The 20458-nt window shown below is 44.4% G+C and overlaps 2 protein-coding genes across 2 annotated transcripts in view; one reads left to right on the plus strand and one right to left on the minus strand.

Annotated features, from left to right (window-relative positions):
* Window positions 1-3500: 3500 nt before the first annotated feature.
* On the plus strand, window positions 3501-9737 carry rfc3 (replication factor C (activator 1) 3). Its single transcript, XM_029699441.1, has 9 exons — window positions 3501-3743; window positions 5963-6100; window positions 6685-6752; window positions 7996-8093; window positions 8190-8371; window positions 8506-8642; window positions 8721-8819; window positions 9183-9252; window positions 9354-9737. The coding sequence occupies exons 1-9, from the start codon at window positions 3657-3659 to the stop codon at window positions 9543-9545; spliced, it is 1071 nt and encodes a 356-aa protein (XP_029555301.1). The 5' UTR covers window positions 3501-3656; the 3' UTR covers window positions 9546-9737.
* Window positions 9738-14107: 4370 nt separating this feature from the next.
* kl (klotho) overlaps window positions 14108-20458 on the minus strand; it is a 35565-nt gene continuing 29214 nt past the window's right edge. Inside the window, exons 14-15 of the mRNA XM_029699442.1 lie at window positions 19642-19768; window positions 14108-16306 (exon numbers count right to left, since the gene is read on the minus strand). Of these exons, the coding sequence (XP_029555302.1) occupies window positions 15933-16306; window positions 19642-19768 (501 nt within the window). The 3' untranslated portion in view covers window positions 14108-15932. The remainder of the gene's footprint in view (window positions 16307-19641; window positions 19769-20458) is intronic.

Here is a 20458-nt window from a genome sequence, read left to right on the forward strand (position 1 = left end):
ACCTCAGACTGCCCATCAAAGACACACCATAGACTGTCCATCAAAGACACACCATAGACTGCCCATCAAAGACACACCATAGACTGTCCATCAAAGACACACCATAGACTGTCCATCAAAGACACACCATAGACTGTCCGTCAAAGACACACCACAGACTGTCCATCAAAGACACACCACAGACTGTCCATCAAAGACACACCATAGAACTAAACAACCCTGTTTGACGGGCCAGAAGAAAACCGTTTGAGGAGAACCTTCCAGTGGAACGTTAGGGCCTTCCAGTGGAATGTTAGGGCCTTCCAGTGGAACGTTAGAACCTTCCAGTGGAACGTTAGGGCCTTCCAGTGGAACGTTAGGGCCTTCCAGTGGAACGTTAGGGCCTTCCAGTGGAACGTTAGGGCCTTCCAGTGGAACGTTAGGACCTTCCAGTGGAACGTTAGGGCCTTCCAGTGGAACGTTAGGGCCTTCCAGTGGAATGTTATAGCCTTCCAGTGGAACGTTAGGACCTTCCAGTGGAACGTTAGGGCCTTCCAGTGGAACGTTAGGGCCTTCCAGTGGAACGTTAGAACCTTCCAGTTGAACTTTAGAACCTTCCAGTGGAACGTTAGGGCCTTCCAGTGGAACGTTAGGGCCTTCCAGTGGAACGTTAGGGCCTTCCAGTGGAACGTTAGGGCCTTCCAGTGGAACGTTAGGGCCTTCCAGTGGAACGTTAGGGGACTGTGCCAGGAACCGCTGGCCGGGCCTCGCTGACAGGTGTGAGAATGTGGTCAGGAGCACGCTCACGGTACAATGCATGCTGGGAGCTTGGGATGCCAGGGCTGACCAGAGAAAAATGAACGGAATTCGAGCATGTCTGCCAAACCTCTCTCTCTCTCTCACACACACACACACACACACACACACACACACACACACACACACACACACACACACACACACACACACACACACACACACACACACACACACACACACACACACACACACACACACTTTTAAAGTCATTCAAATCAGTTGAAGGAAAATTGTGAAATGATTAACTCAGTTCAGACTTGTAGAGTTACTTGTGGAAACCTAGAAAGACAGTTATTTCAGTCAGAGTTGGAGATCTGGGGAAAATTTGTCACAGTATTGTCACAGGATTGTCACAGTCTGAGCAAAACAAATGGAACAATGGCGCACTCTAATGGCGTACATGGTGTAGTACATCAAATTTTCCTCACCTGTTACCTTTTGTCCTCTTCATCCTCCTCCTCATCCTCATCCTTCTTGGCCTTTGGGCTGGTCTTATTGGTGGCGCTTAGGCCAATCATAGAGCCGGTGGGTGGGACTTCCTGTCTTTTCCTCAGCCCCTTCCTGTTCCTGCTCAGTTTTCTACGGCGACGGCTGACCTGGAACTCCTTATACTGCGGCAGCTCTGAGACCAGCTCCTCAGCCTCCTCATCATCACCGTCCTCCTCTTCCTCGTTGTCATTGAAGAATATAACGCTATGTTTGTGTTTTACGATACGGAGCAGATCAATTGGACTACCATCACCTGGCCCTGGGGCGCCTACAGACTGGGGGGTATCAAAGGCAATAAGGCCCAGTCTGGCTAGGAGAGAGGACTGGAGAGAGGACTGGAGGAGAGATGACTGGAGAGAGGACTGGAGAGAGGACTGGAGAGAGGACTGGAGAGAGGACTGGAGGAGAGAGGACTGGAGGAGAGAGGACTGGAGAGAGGACTGGAGGAGAGAGGACTGGAGGAGAGAGGACTGGAGAGAGGACTGGAGGAGAGAGGACTGGAGGAGAGAGGACTGGAGAGAGGACTGGAGGAGAGAGGACTGGAGGAGAGAGGACTGGAGAGAGGACTGGAGGAGAGATGACTGGAGGAGAGAGGACTGGAGAGAGGACTGGAGAGAGGACTGGAGAGAGGACTGGAGGAGAGAGGACTGGAGGAGAGAGGACTGGAGAGAGGACTGGAGAGAGGACTGGAGGAGAGAGGACTGGAGGAGAGAGGACTGGAGAGAGGACTGGAGAGAGGACTGGAGGAGAGATGACTGGAGGAGAGATGACTGGAGAGAGGACTGGAGAGATGACTGGAAAAAGGGGAGAAGAGAGGGGTAGTGAGAGGGGAGAAGAGAGAGGGGTAGTGAGAGGGGAGAAGAGAGACGGGTAGTGAGAGGGGAGAAGAGAGAGGGGTAGAAGGAGGAGGGTAGAGATGGGGTCCCTAGGTCTCTCTGCCTCATCAACTCTAACAGGATGCTGTTGGCCAGAGTGTTCCTTCACACCTATGACAGCACCAGACTCTGTATAATGTCTCCACCTCAGGAGTACAGCTCACAGAGGAGATCTGCTCCATGTCTACCTCATCCACATGCCTGGATGTCTCAGGGCCCATGTTCCAGGTCTCACCCAGAATCGGTCCACTCTCGGTGGGGTCTGGATCACAGCACCCAGGGAGGGGGGGGGGGGGGGCAGTAGGCCTATGGTCCAGGTCCACCTCATCCAGGTCCCATGGTGGTTTGAGCCAAGGTAGGTCCACTCACCATGGGCTCAGAGGAGCTGGTGTGGACATTGGCATCTCTTACCCACTTTTTTTCATCTTCAAAAGAGTATCTAAGCAAAACTTGACATAAAACTTCAAAACAGGGTTTTACTCGAGAATAGTTGGAAATGCCAGTGCAGATGAGGGGGAGAAACTGTGTTAAATTTTAATTCACCGTTCATTAAATTTGATTTGCCAGCGGCTCAAGATGAGCAATGGCCTCGTCTTCAAACCTGGACGGAGTTACAGTACAACCCGCGTGAAAGACGTGAGTATTGTCTATGTTTTTCAAACAGGGAAAAAGGTAATGCTATAACATCACAAAAGGCTGCTTTTTTCCCCCAAACGGATAATTCCTGTTACTCCCTACTTAACAAGTAGGGAGTAATGAGTAGCCTAGTCTAAGTGCACTTTAATTCCTTTCCTCAATTGAAAATCAAATCAAAGTTTATTGTTGTATAATTTTATTGCAAGAAATGCATCATTCTGCAGGAGTTAATATTATATTACGCTACATGTGAGAGGTTATAGGCGTACAGTCACTGTCCATATTTCAGTTGCTATTCCATTTAACCCATAGGAACTTAAATAAGGAATATTCTGTTTATTCATGGATACAGGGATACTCGTGAACGAGATGTCCAAGGTGCATGTAAACAGTTAATCCCCGAACAATAACTAATAAAACGGAATATGAGCTGCGCGCTCACTGTGGCGTTGATTTGGCTCGTAACCCGGAGCTTTATGTTTATGACAGTTTGTGATGGAGAAAAAAAATCAACAACAACAACAAAAAAATCCATGTACTTTTAAAATGACTTTGCGAGTTAGCTGTTGGAGACCCCTTGGTTTAGGATCTTTGCTACATTTAAGCAAAAAAATGTTTTGTCAAACTCAGTCCAGAAATTACCTGAAGTCACCACCTGGTGGCAGCAGCGGCGACTACATTTAGTATTTTCCAAAACGCCAACAGGGAAGTTTGTCCCTCATGTCTCTCTGTAGAGACATTTGACAGCGCGCCTTAAAGAAAAAAATAATTCGCGGGAATTAAAATCAGAAGAATCAACACGAAGCAGCTCAAACAAAAACACTGAATAGAAGACTGTGAAATAACATTACAAAAAAAATGAGTTTGTGGGTGGACAAATACAGACCTACCTCTCTGGGGAAAGTGGACTACCACAAAGAGCAAGCTAATCAACTGAAAAACCTGGTAAGATTTAAACCAGTTTATCAACATGGCCGGCTAACGTTAGCTAGCTAGCTAGATTCTCTGTTTAGGGAGCGTATTATCACAGTGTCTTTGGTATGGTAGCAGCTTGCTAGCTAACTTAGCCAGCTAACTATTGGTATGTCTTTGGTATGGTAGCAGCTTGCTAGCTAACTTAGCCAGCTAACTATTGGTATGTCTTTGGTATGGTAGCAGCTTGCTAACTAACTTATACCAATAGTTATCTGGCTGTCTTTGGTATGGTAGCAGCTTGCTAGCTAACTTAGCCAGCTAACTATTGGTATGTCTTTGGTATGGTAGCAGCTTGCTAACTAACTTAGCCAGCTAACTATTGGTATGTCTTTATGGTAGCAGCTTGCTAACTAACTTAGCCAGCTAACTATTGGTATGTCTTTGGTATGGTAACAGCTTGCTAACTAACTTAGCCAGATAACTATTGGTATGTCTTTGGTATGGTAGCAGCTTGCTAACTAACTTAGCCAGCTAACTATTGGTATGTCTTTGGTATGGTAGCAGCTTGCTAGCTAACTATTGGTATGTCTTTGGTATGGTAGCAGCTTGCTAACTAACTTAGCCAGCTAACTATTGGTATGTCTTTGGTATGGTAGCAGCTTGCTAACTAACTTAGCCAGCTAACTATTGGTATGTCTTTGGTATGGTAACAGCTTGCTAACTAACTTAGCCAGATAACTATTGGTATGTCTTTGGTATGGTAGCAGCTTGCTAACTAACTTATACCAATAGTTATCTGGCTGTCTTTGGTATGGTAGCAGCTTGCTAGCTAACTTAGCCAGCTAACTATTGGTATGTCTTTGGTATGGTAGCAGCTTGCTAACTAACTTAGCCAGCTAACTATTGGTATGTCTTTATGGTAGCAGCTTGCTAACTAACTTAGCCAGCTAACTATTGGTATGTCTTTGGTATGGTAGCAGCTTGCTAACTAACTTAGCCAGCTAACTATTGGTATGTCTTTGGTATGGTAACAGCTTGCTAACTAACTTAGCCAGATAACTATTGGTATGTCTTTGGTATGGTAGCAGCTTGCTAACTAACTTATACCAATAGTTATCTGGCTGTCTTTGGTATGGTAGCAGCTTGCTAGCTAACTTAGCCAGATAACTATTGGTATGTCTTTGGTATGGTAGCAGCTTGCTAACTAACTTAGCCAGCTAACTATTGCAGTAGTTTTGTCTTACTTTGTCAGCTAGTTAGCTAACATTAGCTAGAAGGTTTCCAGTAGTGTTGCTAGCCAGATACAGTAATCTACTAGCCACATATTCAACATGGCTCTGCTCTGTAGTGAGGGTTAAGTACGTCTTAATTAACATTAGCTAAAATGTAACAAAATGATCCCAAGACATACAACTTTTGACGTCACTTTGACATAACATGTATCAGTGTAACCATAACCCTGTAGTAGGGTAGCTAAATGACTGTACAGGCTGTGCATGAATCACTGCCGCGCTGGAACAAAACCCTGCACAGTGCACACCTTGTGAGTCTCCAGGACAGGAACACTGCGGGGCTTAGCCTCGGGTCGGTTTTTATTAAAGTCGTTCAGTGTTCTCGGTGTAACAGTTTTGGATAATGGGACAATTCGGAGAACAACGCATTAATCATCCCTGCATTAAGGTACGCTTTCCCGACCCATATCTCTCGCCAACTCCACGGTGTCTTTTAATATACACAGGAAGCATGTCCGACCCTAATGTAGCTGTAGGCAAGCGGGTCAGATCTGCTGGCTAGTTTTATTAGGGCTCATCGTAGCAAAACGTTTTTCTGCAGTGAACTTAAACAGGCATTTCTTACTGGACAACTCCAGGTAGTCCCTCCCTCCATGTCTAGTGCCTAATGAACAAGTCCCTGTTCCACATCCAGTGTGGCGACTTAGATAGTAGTAAGATAATCAGGTGGGTGCTTACATTAGTCCTATTTCGCACATGTGTAAATTGGATATTTGTTACTTCCCCCGAGAGTCGGGTCTGAGCCAGGGATCAGCCATTATTGATTGCTACCCTGGATAAATTAGGATTAAGTACCTTGCTCAAGGGCAAATCAATCGTTTTTTTCACCTTGTCGGCTTTGGGATTTGAACCAGCGGCCTTTAGGCTACTGGCCCGACGCTCCTGACCGCTCGGCTGCTTCCTCATCTGTTGGTGTACGGGGCTGTCTTCTATAACGTGTGTGTGTGTGTTCTCCAGGTCCAGTGTGGTGACTTCCCTCATCTGTTGGTGTACGGGCCGTCTGGAGCAGGGAAGAAGACTCGTATCATGTGTCTGCTGAGAGAACTGTATGGAGCTGGGGTGGAGAAACTACGCATCGAACACCAGACCGTTACGGTGAGGAGAGGGTTACAATCACACACACACACACCCACACACACACACCCATCACGGTGAGGCGAGGGAGTCAGACACACACACTCGGGTTGGGTGACGTCAGCCTTTGTTCTATCGTGATAATGTACCCATGAGACATTGGGATATATGATGGTATCGCCCCCTATTGGCCATAAGACAATCCAGGGTGTCAAACACTTTGAAGTGTGTTTGTCTAAACGTGGATAAGCGTTCATCTTGCATCAAACCGTGAGCTCTTGTTGTGCATCAAGTAGCTTAAGCCTAGCACTGGGAAGTTTATATAGGATGTTAGCCTACATTTAGAGCTACATTAATCAGTTAGCCTACATTTAGAGCTACATTAATCAGTTAGCCTACATTTAGCTCACTCACCTCCCCACAAAAGTTGTATTTATTGGGGGGGGGTGTGTGTCAATCATTGTCGCTAGACGATGCTATCGTAATATCACCCAACCCTAACACACACACTGCACAGATCCGAGGTGGAGAAACTACACAGAGACATACACATCTCAATACTACCATCTGATTCATTCTGCGTACGTGTCCTCTTCTCTGTTCAGGCTCCTTCGAAGAAGAAGATTGAGATCAACACCATAGCCAGTAACTACCACCTGGAGGTCAACCCAAGGTAAACAGGAAGTAGTATTGGTACACATCAACACCATAGCCAGTAACTACCACCTGGAGGTCAACCCAAGGTAAACAGGAAGTAGTATTGGTACACATCAACACCATAGCCAGTAACTACCACCTGGAGGTCAACCCAAGGTAAACAGGAAGCAGTATTGGTACACATCAACTAGAGGTCGTCCGATTATGATTTTTCAACGCCGATACCGATTATTGGAGGACCCGAAAAGGCCGAGACCGATTAATCGGTCGATTTTATTTATTTGTAATAATGACAGTTACAACAATACTGAATGAACACTTATTTTAACTTAATATAATACATCAATAAAATCTATTTAGCCTCAAATAAATAATGAAACATGTTCAATTTGGTTTAAATAATGCAAAAACAGTGTTGGAGAAGTAAGTAAAAGTGCAATATGTGCCATGTAAGAAAGCTAACGTTTAAGTTCCTTGCTCAGAACATGAGGACATATGAAAGCTGGTGGTTCCTTTTAACATGAGTCTTCAATATTCCCAGTTAAGAAGTTTTAGGTTGTAGTTATTATAGGAATTATAGGACTATTTCTCTCTATACCTTTGACTATTGGATGTTCTAATAGGCACTTTAGTATTGCCAGTGTAACAGTATAGCTTCCGTCCCTCTCTTCGCTCCTACCTGGGCTCGAACCAGGAACACATCAACAACAGCCACCCTCGAAGCAGCGTTACCCATGTAGAGCAAGGGGAACAACTACTCCAAGTCTCAGAGCGAGTGACGTTTGAAACGCTATTAGCGCGCACCCCGCTAACTAGCTAGCCATTTCACATCGGTTACACCAGCCTCATCTTGGGAGTTGATAGGCTTGAAGTCATAAACTGTGCAATGCTAGAAGCACAGCGAAGAGCTGCTGGCAAAACGAAAGTGCTGTTTTGAATGAATGCTTACGAGCCTGCTGGTGCCTACCACCGCTCAGACTGCTCTATCAAATCATAGACTTGATTATAACATAATAACACACAGAAATACGAGCCTTAGGTCATTAATATGGTCGAATCCGGAAACTATCACGTTTATTCTTTCAGTGAAATACGGAACCGTTAACAGTGATGCTGGAAACAGTGACTGTTGGGTCATATTGAACATCTCTCTGATTTTAACACTGATGCTGGTAACACTGATGCTGGTAACACTGATGCTGGTAACACTGATGCTGGTAACAGTGTGGTCATATTGAACATATCTCTGATTTTAACAGTGATGCTGGTAACAGTGACCGTGTGGTCATCCAGGAGCTGATCAAGACTATGGCCCAGTCTCAACAGATCCAGACCAGCACCCAGAGGGAGTTCAAAGGTCAGACACTCACACACACGCGCTGCGTACTGTTCTGTTAGGATTTTCACGTTCTGACACCATTTTAATAAAACAACCTCTCTCTCTCTCTCCAAGTGGTCCTGTTGACAGAGGTGGACCGCCTCACTAAGGATGCCCAGCATGCATTGCGTCGTACCATGGAGAAGTACATGTCCACCTGCCGGATCATCCTCTGCTGTAACTCCACCTCCAAAGTCATTGGACCAATCAGGAGCAGGTGTCTGGCCATCAGGGTGCCCCTACCCAGTACAGAGGAGGTAGGGGGTTATGGGATGGAGAGGGAAGGATGTTTAGTGAGTGCAATGTACATTATTTCAACTACCATCAAATGTGACTCTTTGAATTCTCACCTTCTGTCATCTCTTTTCTCTCTCTCCTCTCTCTCTTTCAGGTGTGTAATGTTCTGTCTACAGTGTGTAGGAAGGAGGGTCTGCTTCTCCCCGCTGAGTTGGCCAAACGGATCTCAGAGAAGTCTGGATGCAACCTCCGCAAAGCACTGCTGATGTGTGAGGCGTGCAGAGTGCAACAGTAAGTCTGTCGCTGTGTGAGATGCTGCGACGGGTAAGTCTTGTTGCCGTTTGATAACCTTTGACCCCTGTTCTCCAGGTACCCGTTCTCAGCAGACCAGGACATCCCGGAGACCGACTGGGAGGTTTACCTGAGAGAGACGGCCAACGCCATCGTCAGTCAGCAGAGTCCTCAGAGGTGAGAGGGGAGTGAAGAAGGACTGGAATAAAAAAATAAAAAAAACATTGAACAAATGTCCCTATTAAAATGGTTTCTGAACTAAAAGGTTTTTCTCTGCCTCTCCCCTACCTCCCTCTCCTCTCCCCTACCTCCCTCCTCTTCTCTCCTCTCCCCTACCTCTCTCCTCTCCCCTACCTCCTCTCCCCTACCTCCCTCCTCTTCTCTCCCCTACCTCTCTCCTCTCCCCTACCTCCTCTCCCCTACCTCTCTCCCCTCCCCTACCTCTCTCCCCTACCTCTCCCCCTCCCCTACCTCTCCCCCTCCCCTACCTCTCTCCTCTCCCCTACCTCTCTCCTCTTCTCTCCTCTACCTCCCTTCCAGGTTGTTAGAGGTGAGGGGGAGACTGTATGAGTTGCTGACTCACTGTATTCCTCCTGAGATCATCATGAAGGTAAGCCTCACAAACACTGAGCACCAACTATGGGGAGGGGTGTATGTGTGTGTATGCTGTTAACTCTGTGGCGTGTTAAGGTACTGTGTCTGTGTGTGTAGGGCCTGGTAACAGAGCTGCTAGGTAACTGTGACGGACAGCTGAAGGCAGAGGTGACTCACATGGCAGCCCACTACGAACACCGACTGCAGCAGGGCAATAAGGCCATCTACCATCTAGAGGCCTTCACAGCCAGGTTCATGGCCATCTACAAGAAGTTCATGGAGGACGGGCTGGACGCCATGATGTTCTGATCTGGCTTTCTCCTCATCTCTAAATCAGTCGTGCAAGGTGTATATATATATACCTTGTAATATATGAGGGGTTCAGAGGCCCAGTCTTTGGTTGATATCAATAATTGATTGATTTGGATAGTGAAACCTCTCTTATGTACTGTCTTATTGAACCCATGCTGTAAAATAAAGTTGACTTTCGTACAAAATGTCTTAAAGTAAACTGTCTATTGATTGATATTACCTGGTAGATACAACCTCCATATTGTCTGTTTTCCATCTGTCTCAATGGGGCAGCCAATGGCCTGTTTGAATTTGTTGTTCACCTGCTGGGACCTGTGCCTCTGAACTGGCGCTCTAGCCCACAGGTCATGACCCCAGTGGGCCCCTGGCCTGCCATACCCACAGGTCATGACCTCCATTATACCCACAGAACTACGGTCGTGAGTGGGGGGCACCTACTCGGCCTGCCAAAAGAGACTGGGAGGGAAGCCTTCCTCACTGTCCTCATCCTCCCCAGCACCAGTCCCAAACTGCATGACCCTATACCCCCCCACACCCTCCTCCAAGTGCCTGTCATTTAGGTCCATCCCAGTCTCCATCATCCAGGAGACTCCTGGGCTCTACCAGCCACAATCTGTCCTCTACCCACCCAGTAGTGTCTCGTCCTCGGCTTGGAGCCCTCCACCCCTGGTACCAGCGGCCCGGAGACCCCGTTCTCCCCCACCCACTGCCTGACAGTGCTCCAGCCCAGTTACCCAACAGCTTCCCAAAATGCCAGTGAAAGGCAGCAGCTCGTCAAGCCCCGCTCTGGAGGCAGGTAGCCTAGTGGTTAGAGCGTTGGACTAGTAACCGGAAGGATCGAATCCCCGAGCTGACAAGGTAAAAATCTGTCATTCTGCCCCTGAGCAAGACAGTTAACCCACTGTTCCCCGGGCGCCGAAGACGTGGATGTCGATTAAGGCAGCCCCCCCCCTCACCTCTCTGATTCAGAGGGGTTGGGTTAAATGCGGAAGACACATTTCAGTTGAATACATTGTTGGACAAATGACTAGGTATCCCCCCCTTTCCCCATTAACATCACACAGGACTCACTGGACCGGAGGTACCGTGTAAATGAGATCATCAGAAACGACCTCTCGTGCATCTCTGTCCACAGTCGTGCATAGCAACAACTCTCGTGCATCTCTGTCCACAGTCGTGCATAGTAACACCTCTCGTGCATCTCTGTCCACAGTCGTGCATAGCAACACCTCTCGTGCATAGCAACACCTCTCGTGCATCTCTGTCCACAGTCGTGCATAGCAACACCTCTCGTGCATCTCTGTCCACAGTCGTGCATAGCAACACCTCTCGTGCATCTCTGTCCACAGTCGTGCATAGCAACACCTCTCGTGCATCTCTGTCCACAGTCGTGCATAGCAACACCTCTCGTGCATCTCTGTCCACAGTCGTGCATAGCAACACCTCTCGTGCATCTCTGTCCACAGTCGTGCATAGCAACACCTCTCGTGCATAGCAACACCTCTCATGCATCTCTGTCCACAGTCGTGCATAGCAACACCTCTCGTGCATCTCTGTCCACAGTCGTGCATAGCAACACCTCTCGTGCATCTCTGTCCACAGTCGTGCATAGCAACACCTCTCGTGCATAGCAACACCTCTCGTACATCTCTGTCCACAGTCATGCATAGCAACAACTCTCGTGCATCTCTGTCCACAGTCGTGCATAGCAACACCTCTCGTGCATCTCTGTCCACAGTCATGCATAGCAACACTTTCATCATGGACACAGGAGGACTGAGGTGGAAATAACATAGCTAGTATTTTTTTTTTTTACAACGTCTGCATGGACTTGGACTACAGAATACAGGAAGCTCCCCCCAAAAAAACACAACTGAGGGGAACGGAGACAGTATCCTTAAGATCAAAATCTAATGTGTGTCTTTTCAGAAGATTTTGTCAATGTACAGAAATTGAAGATGCAATGATATATGGCTGATCTCTCAGAAACAATACAGGCATACTATGTAGCGCTGCCACCCCCTTTACAGCCTTAACCCCAGGAAGTACAAGTTAATTTTTACTACTTATGGCTGCAGATATTGTAAGTGGTAGAGTTCTTCAGATTGTTTTGTGTATCTGGCTTCTACAATGAGATGATTTCAACCAACGAAATGCTTTTGACTGGAAATAGGCAAAACTTAACTCAATTCAAGGTCATTTAAAAACTTGTATTTTTATTTTGTATTAATGATAATATTTAAAGGGCGACTGCAACAACAACAACATCAAAGACCTACCAATAAGAGCCCTGCAGTGTGATCAAACTACTGAAACACCTGAACAAGCTCACCATTCCCAGATAGAATACTGTACAAGGACGAGATACATGAACAAAAAGCTCTTCCAATAAGTTGTACCTGATTCTCTGAAGCGGAAGTTCTCCATGGCCTCCGTGATACAGCTGGTCACCAAGGGCGCTCTCGAACACTATCCTTAGCAAGACAACGATTATTTTAGACTGGGATTGGAGCGTGACATTGTGAATCATGTGAACTGCCATTGATGCATTGTTGGAAAGACTCCAGAGCCCACTTATCCAGGTGATGAACTGACCCAGTGACCTCGGTGCCGTAGCGATTTTAACAAGATAGTGATGACTCGTCCTGAAACTGCACTCAATTTTATTTTATTTTTTAAAAGTATTTTTGACCTAGCCGGTTGGGTTGTGTGAATAACCCAACATGTAGGTATTACCCAGAACATGGGTTAATTTAACCATCAATTGGGTTGACCCAGTAGCTGAGTCTTTTTTCATTTTCAGGAGATGTGGCCTATTAGGGGTGTTGCTTTCATTAAGATATTTTTGGCCAAATGTCATTCCTGTTCATCAAGTTTAATGTACACTGCAAAATGAAAATTTTCCTTGAATATATTTGCACATCACATATTCTTAAATAAAAATCTGAACATTATTCTAATATTAGGATATGTGTTATTTATCCCAGCATTGGGATGTGCATAGGTTCTTGAGGAACTCATACACTAGTGTAAGCCTCATTAATGCTATAAAAGTGCCCTATCTTAACTTGCGATAACTATACAACATAACAGATAAACAGGACATCTACTCCCACGGGTGGCCAAAAAATATCTGTATGAAAGCCTAAGCCCCTATTTAGCCACGCCTCCAGTCTTCTGATCTGCCCCACTGGGTCATATCTCAATAACCCAGCATCAATAACCCAGTATCAATAACACAGCATCAATAACCCGGCATCAATAACCCAGTATCAATAACCCAGTATCAATAACCCAGTATCAATAACCCAGCATCAATAACCCAGCATCAATAACACAGCATCAATAACCCAGCATCAATAACCCAGCATCAATAACCCAGTATCAATAACCCGGCATCAATAACCCAGCATCAATAACCCAGCATCAATAACCCGGCATCAATAACCCAGTATCAATAACCCAGCATCAATAACCCAGCATCAATAACCCAGCATCAATAACCCAGTATCCCAGCAGTGACCCAATGCCTGCAACCCAGCGTTATACTCCGCCTGAAAAACACCCATCATTCAACTTCTATGGTGACAATAACGCCCTTATTTGCTGTATACTTTGTAAGTATTAGAATTAGGCCAAGGCAGTTCAAAGCAGATAGCGTGGCGAACTTGTTCCAATGTCTTTTGGAGGTGATGACAGAATGTTCGACATTTGCTGTAGGCTATCTGATAGAAAAGCTTTCTGAAAAGATGAAAAACAATTGCAAATTGATGTGGACCTGTAAACAGACCGTTTTGAATTTAATAGGACCTAATCTGTTTTGCCATTGGCTTTTTCTCGAACATAATATAGGCCTATTGTCACGCCCTGACCTTAGAGAGTCTGTTTTATTCTCTATTTTGGTTAGGTCAGGGTGTGACTTGGGTGGGCATATCTATGTTTCTATTTCTTTGTTGGCCTAGTAGGGTTCCCAATCAGAGGCAGCTGTTTATCGTTGTCTCTGATTGGGGATCATACTTAGGCAGCCCTTTTTCCCCACCTGTGTTTGTGGGTAATTATTATTTTCTGTGAGTGTTTGTTTAACTCCATGTCTCTCTGGTTCCCTGTTGCTGTGAAAACTGGACTTTAGGATTTCCTTGTTACAAATGCTAATTCTCTTTTAGCACAAAATTAACATATTAATATTATTATTATATAATATATTATTATGACCTGGAAGAGGTTGTGCCACAGATTATTTTGAGTGGGAGGAACCACTCGGTTTAGGTATTTCATCCATGTGCCCACATACAGTACATAGGTAGAGACAGGTGTTTGTGTGTGTGTCAGTTTTTGAATAAATCCCTTTTTTTGTTGACAGTGTGCTTGTCTCCATCTCCCAGTAGTTCCATCTATGTATGCTTCAAAATATGTACAAACTGGGTAAGCATTTCAGAAGTGCCCTCCCAGGTTCCATTTCACGTATTTGGTCCTTGGAGTCCTTGGAGTACCAGTACCATTTTGAGAAACACTGATTGTGTCACTTTTTATGTTCAGTTAATGTATTTTGAATACTAAAATCGATCATAGTAGTTTATTTTATGTTGTAGACATGAGATTACATTTTCAAAACACTATTTCTTTTTTATTATTAGAATTTAGGAATTATTACAAAATTGTTTATCCACTATATGATCACAATAACCTTTTTTTTTTTAAGAGACATTTAGGGTGCATTTGTAAATTCATTCTGGCTATCTACTCCGATTTCAGTGCACCCTCGTCTGTATGCCAGAGCGCAGAATAACTGATTCATTTACAAACGGGAAACATCCGTTGAATATGGCCGGTGTCAGTAAATGTCCGTAAAAAAAAAAAAAACTATTAAATTGTTGCCAGCAGCACAGTTAGTCACTAACGCTCTAAATAACACGAGGTCTCTCATTTGTGTCTGGAAGTAATTAGCCAATCAGCTTGACTGCCGTTGTGAGGTACAAACGGCACAGAGTTTACTCCGACAAAAAATGAAATGCAATTTACGAACACACCTTTAGATTGTCTTTTGTTAGTATAATATTATACAGAAAATCTATGAAGAATTGTTTGTTGGAGTACTGTTAAATATCCATATTCATCTATACTGTGTCCCTTCATTGCATTTTGGCAATAAATGAATGATCTATCCACCACTCCTTCATGTGCTGATTTGGGAGACTGAGAGGTCAAGCGGGCTCTGGTTAAAAGTAGTGAATCTTAGGGCCGGGATGATACCAATATCGCAATATATTTTCCATGGCAACAAAATATATATAAACATGAAGCAGTCCAAACAATTTGTTCCTTTAAAAACCTACTGTTTTGTTAAATTAATAAATGTGCCTCTGGATAACATGCTTGTATAAAACATGGCTGGTTAGCTAAGTTAAATCAGCTTCATGTTTTGTTTCCTTGCCAAGTTACTAATGAGTATTACGATACTAGTATCGTCCCCAGCCCTATAGAGCACAATATAGGGAATAGGGTGCCATTTGGGACAAATCCTTTACCTACTTCACAACAGGCCCTGTGGTAGTAAAAGTATTGGTCAAAGGGGACTAAGAGTTATTGGTCATGGGGAGACTTGCTTTCACTAGATAGTTTTTTTGTTTGTTTTGTTTTGCCTAGTAAACATCAAGGTACAATAGGTTATCTGGTACAGTGTGACTTAGTAATAACACACAGTTTAATACAAAGGGAGAGAATATATTAATTTAAGAGTCCGTATGAAAAATAATCTACGCGAGATCATTCGTTACGATACCACATCAAAACAAGTTACAGATTTATCTCAATTGTTTTTAAGACAATACAATTATCTTCAGACTGAAATACATGAAACAAACACCTGCTGGTTGAGTTTCATAAAACGACATGGAAATAAACCTGACATACAGTTCTATGAACACAAAGACACACCACATCAACTAAATCATTGATACGTTCTCTACACAGTGTCGTAACTGTCTAAATGACTAGCAGGTATGTGGCCCACATGGGTCTATATCAATAGGAGGTAGTGGAGGGGGGGGGGGGGGCGTGCTACAATAAACCCTTGGCCTTAGCCTACGACTTTGTTTTCACAGATCTCAAGGAATTGGATAGGTGTCAGAATTCTAGGGATGACATGGTGGGATATTCTGACATATTACTTCTACCTTTTTTCCTGATTCCTTCAGATCAGCAGACATTGAAGGGTTAAGGTCATGTGACTCGAACCTGGAGGACTACCTATAACGCTTCATAAATAAACTTAATCATCACCACGTGATCCCAAATGGCACCCTATTCCCTACATAGTTCACTACTTTTGACCAGAGCCCTATGGCACTCTGTTCCCTATAGAGTACACTACTTTTGACCAGGGCCCTATATTTTAGAGAATATGGTGCCATTTGTGTCTCGGCCTCTGTCTATGTGTCTCTTGGCAGCGTAGTATATAATCAGCCCAAAGGTGACCAGGACCGCGGATCCCACCAGAGACAGGAACCCCACCACAGGCCTCTTGGTCAGGACCAGACACCCCGGGCAGGGTAGAGGCTGACTGGGGCACTGCAGCGCCGAGGTAGGGGTCCCTTGGAGAGGGAAGCCGTTGTGACGGATAATGTTCTGGTACTGGAACAGAGAGGCCTTGAGGATTTCCTCATCCTGGACATGGCCGTACAGGCCGAAGCCTGGGTCTCTCTGGTCGTTCAGGGAGTAGGCGAAGTAACCCTTCAGATTCACCCCGTCTAGGATGTAAGCTGGCAGAAAGGAGAGGAGAGAGAAGCAAAGTTTTATTACAATTGTAAGACCTATCCGTTCCGGTTAACAAAATCCGAAGTTACCCTTTTAGCCCACGGTAAAAGACGTGTTTTAAAACACTTTCCCGGTTCAGCATGCATCAACAAAATGAATCTGAAGCTCTGCTTGTTCAAAAAAAAAAAAAATCGGATCAATTTTTTGGGGGGGAAGGATGAAACTGTGATTGACAGGTTCTCTTATGGTTATGAAGTCCAGAAAAACGAAGCAATCGGATAACAAAAGCGTAAACAACGGGTGCGGTCAAAAACTGTTTGTCCGCAGTAACTAGGGTTTACCATGCCCATATTGCCAACCCTCTAAGGGTGCCTGGTGGGGAAAAAAAGGGCGTCAACTCCGTATTGCTAATTCAACACATAAGAATAAATAATTCAAGTCCATCATTCCTTTCTTTCATAATACGTTCATAATCACATTATCAATAAACACATGATCAATAATAACATATTTCATAATGATATATTGGCTATATTTAAATGTAAATACTTGGATGGCTCACAACTTCCTCCAGTTAAGTCAAAACAAGACCGAGGTACTTATTGTTGGAGCCAAAGAACGAAAAGGGAATCTGGCCGCACATTTTAATTCACAGGCAATAAAGATAAAACACCAGGTTAAAAAACCTAGGTGTTATTTTAGATTCTGAACTAAATTTAGAATCACACATTAGGAATGTGACCAAAAGAGCTTTTTACCACCTGAGGAACATTGCCAAGGTGCGGCCGTTTCTCTCTAAGGCTGATACAGAGAGTCTCATCCATGCTTTTATTATAAGCAGGCTTGACTACTGTAATGCTCTCCTGTCTGGTCTATCCAAGAAAGTCATTGGTCAACTGCAAAACATACAGAATGCTGCAACACAGGTACTGACCAAGACCAGACGGAGAGAACACATTACACCGGTTTTAAGGTCTCTGCACCGGCTGCCTGTGAGTTTTAGAATTCATTTTGAAGATTCTTCTATTGGTTTTTAAATCAATCCATCATTGTTCACCCCAATACATATCAGACATGCTTTTAAGTTATGTACCCAGTAGGTCCCTCAGGTTCTCTGGCCTTATAACTATCCTAAAGCCCAGGACCAAGAGGCATGGAGAGGCAGCCTTTAGTTACTATACCCCCAGCCTGGGACCAAGAGACATGGAGAGACAGCCTTTAGTTACTATACCCCCATCCTGGGACCAAGAGGCATGGGGAGACAGCCTTTAGTTACTATACCCCCTGCCTGGGACCAAGAGGCATGGAGAGACAGCCTTTAGTTACTATACCCCCAGCCTGGGACCAAGAGACATGGAGAGACAGCCTTTAGTTACTATACCCCCAGCCTGAGACCAAGAGGCATGGAGAGACAGCCTTTAGTTACTATGCCAGAGAACCTGATGGGGGCTGAAACTGTGGACATATTTAAAATAGATCTTAAAACACTACTTTTTAGCTTTGCTTTTCCTCAAGTTGCTTTTTAGTTGTTACGTTTGTAATTTGTTTGTCTTTTATCTTATGTTTATTGTGTAGTAAATATCTCAGCTTTTATTTTCATTGTTTCTATTTGTTTTTTTTCTCTCTCCTGTAAAGCACATTACGTTGCATATTAAGTTTGATTTGATGCCGCACCCCCCTTGGGACTTATTGCTTAAATAAATATAGCACAAATAAAGAAATTACAAATTTGTCTCCAACAACAGTATTATAATGTTTTGAACACTTAAATTCTAATGTAAAGTATGTGTTAGAATCTAGTCTGAAGGTCACGATGTTTCTCTGAGACAAAAAAAGAAAGTGTTTGAAGGTTCTCTATTGCCATCTACTGGAATAGAATAATATGGAGAATGACAAAGATGCAGCACATGTAACACAAAGACAAGTGTGAGTGCGTAGTGTGTGTGTGTGTGTGTGTCTGTGTGTTCAGTCAGCCGGTCGTTGTCCTCTAGGGTCAGTGAGCTGTATGTTTGTCTAATGATTAAACTCAAAGTACCGCAATAACATTCTCAAACTGGAGGTACACAAAGTGAAATGAAAGGCAGACAAACTTTGGTAACATTTGACTTAAATACGTCATAAGGTTTACTGTATATAACGGTAACATTTAACTACATCAATACTTCCTACTGTATATAACGGTAACATTTAACTACATCAATTCTTCCTGCTGTATATAACGGTAACATTATAATCAATACCATAACAGGTGTCATGTAACTGGTCAGAGTCATACTGTGCTGGTCTGTTCTGTCTGTTCTGTCTAACTGGTCAGAGTCATACTGTGCTGGTCTCACTGGGTAAACCAACGTCTAAACCATTAAACCAAGAGGAAATTCCGTCTGGGGCCGAGTGGGACTCTGACTAAATTGTGGGCATTGTGTTTAATCCTGCACCATATTTTATTTTAACCTTTATTTAACTAGGAAAGTCAGTTAAGAACAAATTCTTATTTACAATGACGGCCTACAACGGCCAAACCCAGACGACGCTGGGCCAGTTGTGCGCTGCCCTATGGGACTCCCAATCACGGCCGGATGTGATTCAGCCTGGATTCAGAACCAGGGTCTGTAGTGACACCTCTTGCACTGAGATGCAGTGCCTTAGACCACTGCACCACTCATATTACAGACCCTCCCTTTAAGTTGGGGGCGTTGTGTTTGTGTTTAATCCTCTGTTATATTACAGACCCTCCCTTTACGTTAGGGCCATTGTGTTTGTGTTTAATCCTCTGCTATATTACAGACCCTCCCTTTAAGTTGGGGCGTTGTGTTTAATCTGCTATATTACAGACCCTCCCTTTAAGTTGGGGGCATTGTGTTTGTGTTTAATCCTCTGCTATATTACAGACCCTCCCTTTAAGTTGGGGCCATTGTGTTTGTGTTTAATCCTCTGCTATATTACAGACCCTCCCTTTAAGTTGGGGCGTTGTGTTTAATCTGCTATATTACAGACCCTCCCTTTAAGTTGGGGGCATTGTGTTTGTGTTTAATCCTCTGCTATATTACAGACCCTCCCTTTAAATTGGGGCCATTGTGTTTGTGTTTAATCCTCTGCTATATTACAGACCCTCCCTTTATTCAGAGGCTCATTGAAGTAGCTCTGGACTCACCTCTTATCAGGGCCATTGCACGTGTGCATGTGTGTGTGCATTTGTGTGTGTGTGTGTGTGTCTGTGTGTCTGTGTGTGTGTGTGTGTGTGTGTGTGTGTGTGTGTGTGTGTGTGTGTGTGTGTGTGTGTGTGTGTGTGTGTGTGTGTGTGTGTGTGTGTGTGTGTGTGTGTGTGTGTGTCCAGACCAACCTTTGAGAGCTTCGTTGATGTAGCTGTACAGGTAGTAGACTCTCAGACTGTCGTCGAAGCGGGCCGGGTCTTCCTGCACCCCATTGGCTACCACATAGACTGCCACGCCCCTGTAGCGCTCCTCCACCTGTAAAAATGGAGGTGGAGAGTTATCAATATATCAGTGCACCAGTCAGTCAGTCAGTCAGTCAGTCAATCAACCAGTCAGTCAGTCAGTCAGTCAGTCAACAAATCAGTCAGTCAGTCAACCAGTCAATCAGTCAGTCAGTCAGCCAGTCAGTCAAACAACCAGTCAGTCAATCAACCAGTCAATCAGTCAAACAACCAATCAGTTAGTAAATCATTCGATCAATCAACCAATCAATGAACCAGTCAATCAACCAGTCAGTCAGTCTGTCTGTCTGTATGTCTTTCTTTCTACGTCCATCGGTCTCTCTCTCTCTGGGTAAATACATCTCTCTCTCTGGGTAAAAAAATCTCTCTCTCTCTGGGTAAATCAATCTCTCTCTCTCTCTGGGTAAATACACCTCTCTCTCTCTCTCTCTGGGTAAATAAATCTCTCTCTCTCTGGGTAAATAAATCTCTCTCTCTCTGGGTAAATAAATCTCTCTCTCTCTCTGGGTAAATAAATCTCTCTCTCTCTCTGGGTAAATAAATCTCTCTCTCTCTGGGTAAATAAATCTCTCTCTTTCTGGGTAAATAAATCTCTCTCTCTCTGGGTAAATAAATCTCTCTCTCTCTGGGTAAATAAATCTCTCTCTCTCTGGGTAAATAAATCTCTCTTTCTCTCTGGGTAAATAAATCTCTCTCTCTCTGG

The sequence above is a fragment of the Salmo trutta genome, chromosome 19, assembly GCF_901001165.1.
Source record: "Salmo trutta chromosome 19, fSalTru1.1, whole genome shotgun sequence".
NCBI classification, from domain to species: Eukaryota; Metazoa; Chordata; class Actinopteri; order Salmoniformes; family Salmonidae; genus Salmo; species Salmo trutta.

Bases quoted from the DNA above. Each gene is read 5' to 3' on its own strand.
- rfc3 (XM_029699441.1), top strand. From the start codon at position 3,657: ATGAGTTTGTGGGTGGACAAATACAGACCTACCTCTCTGGGGAAAGTG. The intron at 6,753-7,995 runs GTAAACAGGAAG...TGATTTTAACAG, and splicing joins CACCTGGAGGTCAACCCAAG to TGATGCTGGTAACAGTGACC. The intron at 9,253-9,353 runs GTAAGCCTCACA...CTGTGTGTGTAG, and splicing joins CTCCTGAGATCATCATGAAG to GGCCTGGTAACAGAGCTGCT.